Genomic DNA, 14,361 nt, shown 5'->3' on the forward strand with positions numbered 1-14,361 from the left:
GAAAAAAAATAAAGTGAGGACTGCTCGTAGGCGAAGCAGGGATGAATAGGGCATTTTGTCAGGTTTAGGAGAGTGACCCGTTTGGAGGAACCGGCAGGGAAAAGAGAACGGAATGAAAGGAGAAGGGAAGGGTTCCCGGGATCCGAAGGGCCTGGGGGCACTGCGGGCCCGGAGCGGGCTGTGACCCCCAGCGCACCCCGTCACCAGCGGCGGGGCTGCCGGCAGAGCTGCGGCCGGTGGAGGCCAGGGCCGCCCGGGGCAGAGGGGAGCGCACCTCGGTACCGGTACCGGTACCACCTCCTCCTCCCTGCGGCGGGGCGGGGAGGGAGCAGGTGAATGCGCCCTTTGTCCGGCCGAGGCCCCAGCAGACCCACGGCTGGGCGCTCTTTGGGCCGGCCGGTGTCTGCGGGGAATCCCCTCCGGGAGGCCGCGCCGTCCCGCCGCGGCTCGGGCCGGGGCACGGCTCACGGCTCACACCGGCCGGGCGGAGGGGAGCGGGATGGGCGCGGAAGGCGGGGCCGGGAGGGGAGGTGGAGGCTGCGGCCGGTCTCCCCCGCCTCTCATCTCCTCAGAGTCCGGCAGGCGCTCCGCTGCTGACCCGAGGCCGCCTTCCCCTCCGAGGGACGCCGCCGGGCGCTGCCCGCCGCGGACCGAGCCGAGCGGGGCCGCCGCTGCCGCCGCCCCCCGCGGGAGGACCTGCGGCGGGAAGGAGAGGCCGGGCTGCCGGGCCGGGCTGCCGGGCCGAGGTGAGTGAGCCCGGGGCGGACAGGGGCCGGCCGTGTCCGCAGCCGCCGCGGAGGTGTCCGTCCCTGTGCGCCGCCCGGCCGGGCTGAGGCGCGCTCCGAACCGGGCCCCGCCCGCCACGCGGCCGGGCCGGGCCGGGCTGGGCCAGGCGGGGAAGCCCCGGCCGGCTCGGGCTCCCTGGGGCGGAGTGCCCCGGGTTCGTTCTGGCCCAGGAGAGCGCTGAGCGACGCTCTCCGGCTCCCAGCCGCTGGGCTTTCATTCAGTTTTCCACCGAGCTCAGCAGAATTTTGGAAGAGCGGGGAAAGTTCTGAGCTCGCGTGCCGAGTGCCTGCAGCGTCCTGCGCGGTGCAGCGGGCACTTGGAAAGCGAGACGCTCATGCCCAGCTGTTTCATGCTGTAACTTTCCGGTAGTGCCGAGAGAAGGGTGCAGGCACTGTCCCGTACCTCTTCCATCACCTCCTCGTTATTACCATTGCCTGTCTGTTTTACCCGTTTTTCTTTTTTCGTGAAACCAGTCCTGAAACCCCTTATTCAGAAAACCTTCCCAGTGACTTGGGATGATGTTTTCCCGGGATCATGTCTGCGCAGTGTGGGTCCCTGATGGTTCAGCGTTACAATGAGCGTGCTGTCCCGGTACAAAATTCAGTACCGTACTCACAACGCTGGAAACTCGGCTTTCTGCAGCGAGACAACCTCCACCCTCGCTGACAGCTGCGTCCCAGAGCAGAAGGGATGTGCAGTCAGGAGTGGTGTTAATATAACTGTTTCCTTTCATAGCAGCTCTGGGTTAGATGTCTAACTGTCTCTTGCAGGACCCTTAATTTTAATTCAGATGTATTTCAAAAAGAAATATAGGCTAGATGAATTCTTTCTGGTAATTTGTCAGGCACTGAATAGTGAATTGTAGGTGCTCTTCTTCTAGGGTTATCAAAGGCTATCACTGTGCTTTGTTACTGGGAAATAATTTCATGTTAACTGGTATCAGAATCCAAGTGGAATATGATGATGTGACGCTTGAGTTTCCTTGCATGCAGTTGTATGGCTGAAACCCACAGTTCCCTAGATGAGCACATGCATTCATTCACGCACGCTTTCGTTTTTCTGTCTTGTTTTCTGCTGCATAAACCTTGAACGCTGTATTTAACATTGTATTAAACATTGTATCCCAAAAGAGCCAATAAATCAGCTTTTAGGATTAGCAGCTGGCATTCTAGCTCATGGATTGCTTTTGTTCACATCATGGCATCATTTATTACATCCTCATCAATATTAACCTTTAACTGGAAACTAATCATGGACTCTTTGTTTCTAAATTTTCTGAATGAAGAATGATAGGAGAATGAGAACTGGGTGAATCAGGCTTTTCCATACAAAGATTCCCAAACTATATTATGCTTTTGGACCTCTAAGACAGTGTGGTAGCCAGAAGGTAGGCCTGAAAGACCTTCATATTATGAGTTCCTTATAAATAGATGTGGAGTTCACTGTATTTGTTATTAGGTTTTTTACAGGTAAGTTCACCCTACTAAGTTCTATTTGTAAACTGTTTTTTGAATTGTAACAGCTAGAAATAATGTCTATTTAAACATGTAGAAGTAGAAATTCTAAAATCTGAAGCTTTGTGAAGATACATGATACCCCAAAACTTTTGATAAAATCACCAGGACTAGCCCTAGGAACAGGGGGAAAAACCAGAAGTGTGCCTTCATGAGTCCATGCTTTCTTGTGTGCAGGATATACAAAGGATAACCTTTTCCTACACCATTAGCTGGTGTAGGAATGGCTTTACAGCCTGACCTTCAAACAGAACTCTTGCTGACCCTCCTCTGCAACACTTGTCTGAAAGGTTATGCTCAAAGGGAGAGCTGACTACCAGGAGGCAAAAATCCGAAGAGAAATGCTAAGGAAAAAAGCACTTCCAAAAAGAGTACTTCAGCTTCAGCTGCCTGGTGGCCTGGCAGAGAGCAAACCCTCACAGCAGACAGTAAAAGTCTGTAAGACTCGTCCACTGAAGGAACCAGACACAGTAAAAGGAGAATCGTCAAAGTCTGATTTCTTAATATAATTTCCGAAAAGATTTATAGATATAAAAGAATCAGTAGTTAGAAAAACAGTTCAATATCTAGTAATTCAGCTGTTCAGGAGGAAAGTACATGGAAGAGCCACCTAGTAATTTTCTTAAAGGTTGTCACAGAAAGTCACCCTGTGGTATGGCACTCTGAGCTTCCAGCAGCGCGGTGCCAGGGCCTCTCCTGCAGTGTGCAACAGTGTGACACACACCTGGCAAGTCCTTGTTGCAAGGTCCTTGCAGGCCCTGTAGTTATTTAATGCTCTTCAAAATACTGTCTTTTCTGCTATCCTAGGATTTTCAGAAACATCTCTTTTGGTTTATCAGTTCTCTTCCTTTTTTCTTCTTTTTCTGACATCTGATTTTTTGTCATTCCTAATAGCTTAGAACCATTTCTGCTGCTTCTTGTGGTGATGAGTATTGCCAAAATACCTGGGAATAGCATGAGCAAAGCTACAGTTTCTTGACAATCTTGAATCTAAAGCCCCAGAGTGACTGTCAAGTAGACCAATCCTAAACCCTAAAATATATTAGAAACCACATCTCCATGGGCTTCTTGCATCAGAAAGTCTCATGAACTTAAAATCCATCTTCACAACATTTTACATGCTTTTTATGCAAGCTGTTTCAAACTAATTTGTGGTCATTTAAAAACTTGAATTAATGCATTAATTCCACAGGTGACAGGGATATTAGGCTTAAATATTATTCTTCATTAGTAATTTTGTTCTGTTGATTTATGCTCTCTTTTATTCTCTGCTTTGCCCAGAAAATAAGCTGAGCTTTTTCCATTCTCAGACGACAGACTTTCCTTTCCCTAGTTGACTGTGCCTTTTCAAGCAAATGTGTGGAGGACAAGGAAGAAAACAGTTTGAGGGAAAATAGGCCTCAAAGTTCCAGTATGGCATTTCAAAACCTGTTTTACATCCTGTATTTGTTCTGCAGGGAGTTTCCACAATGGAGAAGAGGGAAGGTGGTAATGGTGCAATTGATCAGAATGCAGGTCAGAACATCATGCCAAGAAGAAATACAGGAAATCTTAACTACTTGGTAATGTTTCTGTAAAAAAGCAGCTCATATGTCACATAGAATATTGCAATCCTTGGTTCAATTTTGTCCAGGGACAGTGTTACCATCACACTGGCATATCACGAATATTTCTGAAATGTTGTCACAATATTGATGTGAAGAGATAAAAAGAGAGAGAACATCTCATTCAATTTAATCACAGTCCATGATAAAAAATAAACAAAGCTTGAGGCAGCTAAAAACTACATGAGGGTAGTTGCTAATTGTAGCTTACCAGATGAGCAAAACTCCATAGAAATAATTTGGGATTTTTACACAGGAATATAAAATTTATCTTTGGGGGAATCTTCATGATAGCAACATTGGACTCAGGAAGTTTTCCACATCACACAAAAAAGATCCAGAAAAAAAATCCTTTAATCCTTCCTTGTGCATGGTATTTGGGCTACATCGTTAAGTCTATAGCTGAAATTTGAAATCTATAACTTGTATAATAAGAAGCTGAAATGATGCTTCACATAATGTAATCCTTCCTTCCTTGCAGTATAGTTATCTTCCTGGAATGAAAATCTATTTTAAAATCACTGCAGATAATGAAGAATGGGAAATCTACACTACAAGTGCTTTACCTAAGTGCTGACTATGCTGTTTGAAATATTGTTTCCAAGTTACCTTGTTTTTAACAGTGCATATGTTTTGTATATGGTTCCACTGCAGTAAGTTGTAAAAATCATGATGGCAGATACTGTTGTTACAGAAGTTTCTAACCTTGTCTTGAACTTACTTTGTATTTCCATTCTGTCCCTTCCAGAATGTGGATATGCAGGTTGCCAATCCATCAGAAGCAGCTGCACTTTTTGATTTACATCAAGCACACCATTTTGGTGAGTTTGAATACTCTTCAGAACAGCACTGCAAGCAGGATCTGTTCCCTAAGTGGCACTTGCCAATGAAGATAGCATCTGTGATCTCATTATTAACATTTATTTACACTTCCATCAGAGATGTCATATATCCTTTTATAACCAAAAAGGAAAACGCTTTCTATAAAATTCCAATCCTTGTCATAAACAAAGTTTTACCAGTGACTTCAATTACCCTTTTAGCACTAGTGTATTTACCAGGAATATTAGCTGCTAGTTTCCAGCTGTACTTTGGCACCAAGTATAAAAGGTTTCCCCAGTGGCTGGATAGATGGATGTTATCAAGGAAACAATTTGGACTTCTCAGTTTCTTCTTCGCTACATTGCACGCCTGCTATAGCCTGTGCTATCCAATGAGAAGATCATACAGATACAAGCTGCTGAACTGGGCATTCCAGCAGGTACGATGGGCACACGAACACCCACCCTTCTGTATTCAGAAAATCCTTGCAAATCTGGATGGGGGAAAGCCATTTTCATTGCCTTTGTTTGATTTTCAAGTGCATTCACAAACAACACCGTTCAGGGATGGAGCAGGACCTAGTTGCCAAAGTATGTAATAGAGTCAAGTGTCACCCCAGCTGTGCCAATATATATTAAATAAGTAATTTTCTTCATTTGGGAATTTTTTTTCCATCTGTAAGATGCAAAATTGTATCTCACAGGAACATTTAAGTCTTTGGCACACTATTAGTTTAGTGTAGAGTTCTTCTCTGGACCAGTGAAATCTAGAAACAAAAACTGAGCACTGAACACAACATTTTTAGACTCCTTTGCCACAGTGAAGGAGGGCTGAGCTAAATCACAGTAATCTGTATTCGCACAAATTAAATTTGTGAATACTGATGGGTCACATTTGGGCTGATACACACTACCTTATTTAAAGATAGGATTTCAATGATGCTTCTGATTCATGGTCAATAATTGGCTTGCAAAGCTCTCCAACATCCTCTGTAACCTGAGAGCTCCTAATACTCACCTATTTCCTTGGGTACCATAAGTAATGCAGTCTTAGGAATATTCCAATATAAGGTATAGACTGCAAATATATGTTTTTATTACCCCTAAAGCCTTTATTATTAAAAATAATTAAAAGCACAATATGATGTCAGTAGATTCTGATTTTGAAAGCAGTCAAATTACCTGTTGAAAACTCTGAAATCAGCCTTACTGGTAATCTGACTTGAATGGATTACTAGAAATTTCCTTGAGATTCCAGTCAAGATGCAGAAATTATCATATTTGGGGCATATTATGCCATGGTGATCACTAGCAGGATCAAAGTGCTCTTGCAAGTAGTTGTAAGTAAGAGAAGTTTTGACATCAGTTTATTAAAATCACAGATGTACCAAGTTTTTTGTGTTTTTTAAAAAAAACAGGGCAAAACAACTTCCATGGCAGGATATTTTTATTAAGAAGTCCTGCTGAATTACCTCCCTGAAGCAGAGCTGTTAATATATTTCCTGTTGTTATAATCTCCCTGATATGGTATTTAGCCACAGGTGGGGCTTTTTTCTTGTCAAAACCAAGATTTATCCTTGCTGTGAAGGCAGGTTAAGAGGCCTCAGAATCAGGCTCTCCTGGCCAAGACACTGATGAAGTCTAGATGCTTCTCTCTAAAAGCTCACCTTTACTCTGGATATACCAGTGAAGGCTTTGTCATCAGGAGTAAACAGCAGTTATATTCAAAGACATTCAAACAAACCAAAATACTGGTTTTCTTTGTTTATTTCATTAATATTATGGTGAAAACAGCAAAATTATATTTAACACAAACAACCAAGTGTGCCAGTCTGTAATTTTTATGGTGTTCTTTTGGCAGGTCAAACAAAAAAAAGAAAATGCCTGGATTGAACATGATGTTTGGAGAATGGAGATTTATGTGTCTATAGGAATTCTGGGACTTGCTTTGCTGGCCCTGTTGGCAATAACATCAATTCCATCTGTCAGTCTCTCTTTGACCTGGAGAGAGTTCCACTACATTCAGGTGTGCATGAATGAATATCATTACTGCATGTTGTTAGTTCCATTTGTAGAACTGTGTGTTATCAGCTAAGGCCATTAGGAGTTAGAAATATCAAACACAAAGTTGGTGAAACCAATGGAGAGGTTTGTTCCGTACTCTTTGTTAACTGGTTTGTGAGAAATGTTCTTTCCATTACTCTTTTGTTGGAAGAACAGGCTCCTGTGTTCAGTGTATAAAATGGAAAGAAAAGACAACTCCATAGCACTTTTTCTCCTCCTGACTTTGTGATCAGCAGCAGTTGTCCATTTGAGACCTTTTCTTAGCTCTGGTGCTGAAGTCATCTTCTAGGTATCTTATCTCTCCAGAACGTCCCATGTCCTGCTGAATTTGGAGTAGGTGGCATTGAATCAGTCAGTGCTGTTCCCATATGGCACACACAGGGTACTCTGAAAGAGACATCTTAGAACAGATGCTGGATAATCAAATCCAGCCAGTCTTGAGTTTGCTACAGCTGGGCTTGTTTCCTTAACCCGGGCATTTGGGTTGCTCTCGATTTCCTTGTGTCATATGCAGTAATAATCAGGGTGGTTCTGCTGACATCAGTATGGTCACACTAGACTTAAGCAAGTGTTGGATCAGGCTCTCAAACTCCAAAATCTGAACATTTAATAATCTACTAAGGATCTGGCATTTGAAAATTTGATTTATATTTTAAAAGCAGATATGAAGTGTATAATCACAATTACTGATTTGATATTCTGCCCACTCTACAAAGTCTATTATTTGTAAGATAAGTGTACAGAGAACATGGAAAAGTAAGGAGGAAGTCTCCAAATGCATGACTGCTTTCACTGTTGAAAGACTATGGTGAAGAAACCCAGATGAGTAATACTTCTGTGTTGGACTTACTTTATAAAGAAATAACTTTATTACTTAAAAATCATGTTCTGTAGCAGAACAGTAGTTGGAAGCTGTAGCATTCAGCAGTTGGAAATACAGTGTTTGACTTCACTGATGAGTACAAGATTATTAAGTGACAAGAGACTTGAAATTACTAGTAAATTTTCTTTACTCCTGAATTTTGTAAACAAGCTAAGCCAAATTTACCACTGTAAGTGAAATGAAAGACTTGAGTTTCCTGTAGTTTTGCAGGGCTTTTGCCATAGTACTAGACTTACTCGAGTTTGTGATTTTAATTTAGCATAAAATTTTTCTTTGCAAGCATTCAGTTAATCCATTAATATATCTGGTTTTGAACTCATAATGATTTATCATGGAATTAAAGTAATTTAGTATACCGATGTAAACTGAGATATTCAGGATTGAGCATGTTTCAGGAGTAACCGGCAATCTCTTCTGTATTTTAGCTAAGTATCATAGCATTACTTAAAAAATGTGCCTCTTCAATTTTCTTTTACACTGGCATAAAAGAGTACAGGGAGTCCTGACTTACAGTTGTTAGCTTTTAGTTTAAAGGTTGCTTTTCTTTGACTTGAGCATGTTGGTCAAGGCCCATCCAGATTTCTGTATTTGCTTAACAGAGTACTTTTTTTGCCAAGTTGGGAAAAATAAATAGCTTGCTATTTTCTTTCTCTTTTCAGAGCAAGATGGGATATTTAGCCCTGCTGCTATGCACTGTTCATGCACTGGTGTTTGCTTGGAATAAGTGGGTTGATGCTAACCAATTCATCTGGTATACGCCACCTTCATTTATGGTTGCAGTTTTTCTTCCTATTGTAGTTCTCCTCTGTAAATGCATACTGCTCCTCCCGTGTTTTAGGAAGAGGATAAGAAAAATCAGAAGTGGTTGGGAAGCTAAGACACAAGCCAATCAAACCAGCATAACTTCCAGACTGTAGATCAAATATGGACATTTCCTGTTTATGGATCTAAATATGCTCAAAGCCATGAAATTTTCACTCATGAGCTCTGTTTTCGCATTTGCTGTAGATGTTTCTTTCTCACTTTTTTTTTTTTTTTTTACTTCAGGAGTATGAAATACTTGATGCAATTTTGTTGTTTTCAAAGACAGAAAACAAAAAAATCTATTTTACACTTTATTCAGTGTTTTGGTATTTGATGATTTCTTTCTTCTCACTCACTGTTTTTAAAATCCAAGTGTTTCATTGTCTCGGTCCCAGTTCTTCTGTATGCAAAAGCAAGCATAAATTATTTCTCCAGATGACCACAGAAAGTAAAAAATTATTACCCTGCAGAGCCCAAGAATGCTTTCTGCTTCACACAGCCATGTGTGTATCTTCACTAAATCTCAGAATTATAATGGGACAAAAACTAGAGTATTTATCATTCCATTGCCTCTTAGCACCAGCAGCCTGTGTTTCATTTTGCAGAGTGGGGACCTTGGCATATGAGCCAGACAGAAACTGTGTACACCTTCCAGGTTTTGAACGTACACAACTGAGCAAGCAGAATCACAGGGATCTTTACAAGGTAAATATCTACTGAGGCTTGGGCACAGTCTAAAAAAAGAGTTTTTAGACTCAGATTTCCATCTTATCCAGGACTAGGTGTGTCTCTGTTTACTTGAAACGATAAAACATTTCCCATTTTTTATTCCATGAACACATTCTTTTGTTTCTGATGCTGGAAATTTTCCATGCTTTTGACCTAAGCCTGCAGCCCTTGACATGTGCTAAACTTTATTTGCACAAATTATTCCAGTGGGATAAATCCATCAGGTAAATGTGTTTTTTTGTTTACCCTAGGGCCAACACAATTGTGTGACTGGAAGAAAAACATTAAAAATAGACATTTGAATCTTGCCAATGATTTAGTGAGATTGTCATGTTGAATGGTTTCCAACTGCATTTGCTTTTACAGAAATTTTCCTAATAACTTTAATAAGCTCATTAAATCCTACTTTCCTTACATTGCATAGGTCTGGCTGGAAGTTTTAAATGAATAATTCATTTGTTAGTATCTCTTTTGAAATATGTTATTCGGTAGTAAATATTTCTACTCAACATCAGGAACATTTCTGCCAGACTGCCTGCAGGAGTTGACTAGGACGTGGACTGTTGATGCCACCTATTGCTGGAATCCTCTGAATGAGAACCCTAATTGGCAATGGCTGTGGTATTAAAACAAGCAGGAAAACAACATATACCTAAAAAAAATGTAATACACGGTGCTAATGAATCTGTTGTCTCTTTCTGGACTTTTACATGGAGCATAAATAACAGACAAATTAAATAGCTACAGGGGTATTACATTTTGTATTTTCTGGGTTGTTACCATCAATTATTGCAACTTAAAAGTTGGCCTTTTTAAATTTGCACATAATGTAATACTGTGAAAGTAACTGGGGACATGGTGACCTATGTAATATAAATTGAAATCTGTGACCTATGTAATATAAATTGAAATCTGTTTGATTATGTATCAAACCAGTAATGCATGACAGAGGCCAAAACCCTACAATACAGGAAGCTGGACTGCAGTGTTAGTCTAAGAAGTTTCTAACAGAGTAGGAAAAGTATGGTGCTCAATGCATTTGCATTTATATTTCCATGAATGAAATAAATCTTTAATAAGCTCTATGCACTTGTTACAGAAGGTAGTCCAAGACAGCATAACTTCATTCATTTCAACTAGTTAATATGGTTTGAATTGATAACATAAATTACAGGAGCAGACCAATTTCAAGATCATCACATACTATCCAAACTGACCTTTTAAGCTCATCATTCAGCAGGGGACATTAAGCACACTTCAGACTTTTCTCTCTAACATTGCCCAGAGGTAAACCCAGAAGTGTGTTCTACGACATGAAATTTAAATACAGTCTACAAAAGCTATTCCAGAAATCACACATGACATCCAGACATTTAAGTGTGTTTTTCCCTACTGATTGTTTCAAGTAGGAGCCAGGTTTTCTGTGTCACATCTAGACATTTCTCTAGAAACTACCATCAAATGCTTATAGCCAGAACTTGAGACTTCATAGTGAGTCTCTACTCTGCTTTCTAACTCTTTAGTAAACTACATCTTAATAACTCACTTCCAGTCTGCAGGCTGCTCAGGGAAGTGGCTGACTCACTACCCCTGGAGGTATTTAAAAGACATGTAGATGTGGTGCTTAGGGACGTGCTCTCATGGTAGGCTTGGCAGTGTTAGATTTATGGCTGGACTCAATGTAAATTATTCTATGATTTGCTTTTTAGGCATTCAGATACAACAGTAAGGAAGATCTATATAGGGCTAAGAAGAAAATGCTATTGACAGTATTTAATTTCTCAGTTTGTGGCAAACATGGTTTAGTTCAACACTGGTGAATCTAAGTTCATATGTACCTTTTAATTTATGTTTATGTACCTGTTTCAAATTCAGTGTATTAATCAGCCTATATACTATTACAATACATTAATTGAATGTGTGTGCACATTTTAGGCACTTACTTGTATAACACTAATTAGTTTTATAAAACTGTACATCATTAAATGCTTCAATGTATGCTGTATCTGCCATTGTGTCATATATATCCAGGGTCAAAGGGTAAAAAGGCACAGTACACTCTAGAAGAGCTGCTGATGGAAACAGTCAAGGGAAACCATTTTCTTCATGCTAGTGAAGAGCCTGGAGCCTCCAAAGGAAAGAAAACAAAGATGTGAAAAGCAAAATGGGCACTTTCATAGTGTAATGAAATTACATTTTTCCTGACAGTACTTTTAACTGTACATTCTAGCATTCAGAGATTTTTGAAAAGGAAGAGAAAGCTTTGGAGGGAGACCCAAGATCCCTGGAAATGCTGATCAAAGAACAAGAAAAGTTCAAGAATAGCAAGGGCGTTGAGGAAAGGCATGTATGGGCACACTTCTGTGTAAGAATTCATCATTCTAGTGGCAGTGGCTTTAAAATATAAGGCCTGCAGAGTACTTTTTTCTATTGTTACATGTCTCCAATCTATTTGAGAGACACAGAATTGAAACTCTGGAGAAATAAATTGTTAAAGGGGCCTAAGGAATTTTATGCCAAATTCATTTGGAGAGATCATATCCAGAATACTCTTCCCAATAAGTGACAGAACCAATCATTGTTCAGGAAGCTAGAGCTAGGGCTGTGTTGGCTGTTGTGTAATGCAAATTCCTGTTGACAGCAGCATTTACTGTAAGCAGTCCCTCCCTTTGGCCACTCTTCTCTGTTCTGTCGGTGCTGCCAGTTGTTAAAGATGTGAAGTTCATCAGAGTAGGGCATTGGATCCAGTTGAAAAGTAAAGCAGAGAGAAGAATGATTCAGCCAGGTCCACTCATGGGTCTGATTCACCTGACAGGCAGCATCCTACATATGTCATTAGGAAGGGCTCAAAGAGGAATGGTGTAAACAGGCAGCTTAACTTAAACCAGCCCTAAATGAAAAGTTCCAAGTGCTCCTAAAAGTTAAAACTTGCATTATTTCATCCTATGTCAGTAGCAAGAATATTCCCTTGCTTCACTCTTTTGTCATGTTCTTAGTTTTCCATGAATCAGTGGGCAAAAATGTGCTCTAGAAACTGTCATCAAAACCCATATAAAACTGACTGGTGTCTACGTGGCTGTGGGCTGTGTGGTTTCATTTGTAGAGATGATGAGCTCACACCTCCCCTTTTCTCCTACATCCAGACTTTCTAGTACTGTCCCTTAACAACAGAAAATGTTGAAATTTTTGAAATTCATTTTTGAAATTAATTTTCAAAACCGTTTTTGAAATTCAAACTCATTTCTTTTAAACTGATTTTCTTTAAATGCCATTAAAGGAATAATTTACAAAACCAAAACAAAAAGACCAATTTTTGAAAACACGCTGAACCCACCTGAAGAGTGTAATCTGCTATTGTTGCTGTAAGTGTCTGACAATGGCTGATCATTGCCACTGACGTTTTTTCAGTAATGCCAGGATTTCTTGATCCCATGAGCATATTCTGTTGCTGATGGCAAAATTAATTTTTATTATTTCTTTTATTCAAACGAGTCTCATTAAATTCAGTTGCCTCAGAGTTCAATCTTTGCATCATTCTTTGAACTTTTCTGTAGATTAAATTTAACACTTGAATGGATGAAGTGAGGCTAATTTATTAAGTAGGCATAATAAGTTTTCAGAGATTTTCAGCTGAAAATACATAAAACCAATCCATGAACCAAACTCTGCAAGCATAAAAAAGACAACAGCTACTTTCATTAAAGATGATACAACAGAAGTTTGAGTTGTTTTGTATTTTTTGTTTCTTTTTTATGTATATTTCCTCTTCATAGCATGAAAGTACATTGATGAGGTAAATATGCTATATCTTTGACTTGGTTGAAGATGTGTAGTCACTGTGGGACTTGTAGAATACTAATATTGCTACTGATACAAGTATTTGGTCCTTAAATTTCTTTTTTTTTTTTTTTGGTCTTACTACTAAAATAGAAGCGAGGCAAATGTAGGGATTTTTTAACTGGACAGTCAAATTTGTAGTTTGCAGTCATGTGCAGTCTTTATATACATGCTTACAATTTATTGTTAAATGTACTCTACTGAAAAGATTTTTCCACATGAATATCTCCATTACTTGGCATGCTGAGAAGGATCTTAATTGCTGGACTTAAAGGAATGGCCATATAACCCACTTCTAATTATTTCTCTGCTTTATTTTTTTAGTCCTGTGACTCATATATAAAACTGAGTGGCAATTCTCTCTTGCCTGTACCTGAGCATGTACCAGAATAACTTCTGAACAGTGCATCTCATTCATTCAAAAATATTCTAACTGGAAATCCTTAAAAAGAAAATAAACAAGAAGCTGGACTGGGGAAGAAACCAAACCACTTTCAAATCTCCTCAAGTATCTCTGCAACTATAGTTTAGAAATCTAACAATTGTTAGATCTCACCCATAATTAAAATCATAATTTCCCCCTTATAATTAAAATCATACTTCCCCCCTTCTAATTTCTGATAGACTTTGTACATCTTTATTTATTCACATAATTTTTTCACATCTTTATTTATTCCCTTATAAATAATGACAGACCAAAGTATATTCTGGGACTATGAAGCTGTGCAAAGAGGCATCAACATGGAACATGACAATTGGCAATCTGTGAAAAAGAGGAAAGGAGACATTGCAAGCACTCAGATTTTCTTATGAAAGAGTAAAGGAGCCCAGTGGATGTTAAAGGGTAAAAATAAGTAGGTGAAGGATACTGAATGAGATCAATGAACATCATCAAGTTAGCAGGGAATAGAAACCCTTAGTAAGAGAGATGGGTAAAATGGAGGACAACACAGTGGCTGGTGGGACAGTCTGAAAACTCTGAAGTGAATCCTTGAAACAGAGGGAATGGGAGGGTTGGTTTTCCTCATGGAGCTGGAGAATAGAATGAATAAATACAAAGAGCCTGAGTTTGTGTAGAGTTTAACCTGCACAACCTATTAAGTTGCAAACATTTCTCCAACCCTGAAATACCATTTCAGGCATTTCTGGGGAAATCTGTTCAAAATCTACTGATACAGATGAGCACAAGTGAGGTTTTAAGTGGTTCAGTGACACACCGCTTCTGAAGTTTGGGAAACAAGTCATAGATATTGCTCCACTTTTCATAATGATCTTTATATAAACTGAGTTATTTTCAAATAACAGCAGACTTTGCTGTT

General features: G+C 40.0%; 1 protein-coding gene across 1 annotated transcript; it reads left to right on the forward strand.

The window, feature by feature from the left end:
• The first annotated feature begins 634 nt into the window (after positions 1-634).
• Positions 635-8,589, forward strand: STEAP1 (STEAP family member 1). Its single transcript, XM_058816937.1, has 5 exons — positions 635-746; positions 3,758-3,862; positions 4,653-5,165; positions 6,587-6,751; positions 8,332-8,589. Exons 2-5 carry the CDS (start codon positions 3,770-3,772, stop codon positions 8,587-8,589), a joined length of 1,029 nt encoding a protein of 342 aa, XP_058672920.1. The 5' UTR covers positions 635-746; positions 3,758-3,769.
• The last annotated feature ends 5,772 nt before the right edge of the window (positions 8,590-14,361 follow it).

Source organism: Ammospiza caudacuta, chromosome 1 (assembly GCF_027887145.1).
Source record: "Ammospiza caudacuta isolate bAmmCau1 chromosome 1, bAmmCau1.pri, whole genome shotgun sequence".
Lineage (NCBI taxonomy): Eukaryota > Metazoa > Chordata > Aves > Passeriformes > Passerellidae > Ammospiza > Ammospiza caudacuta.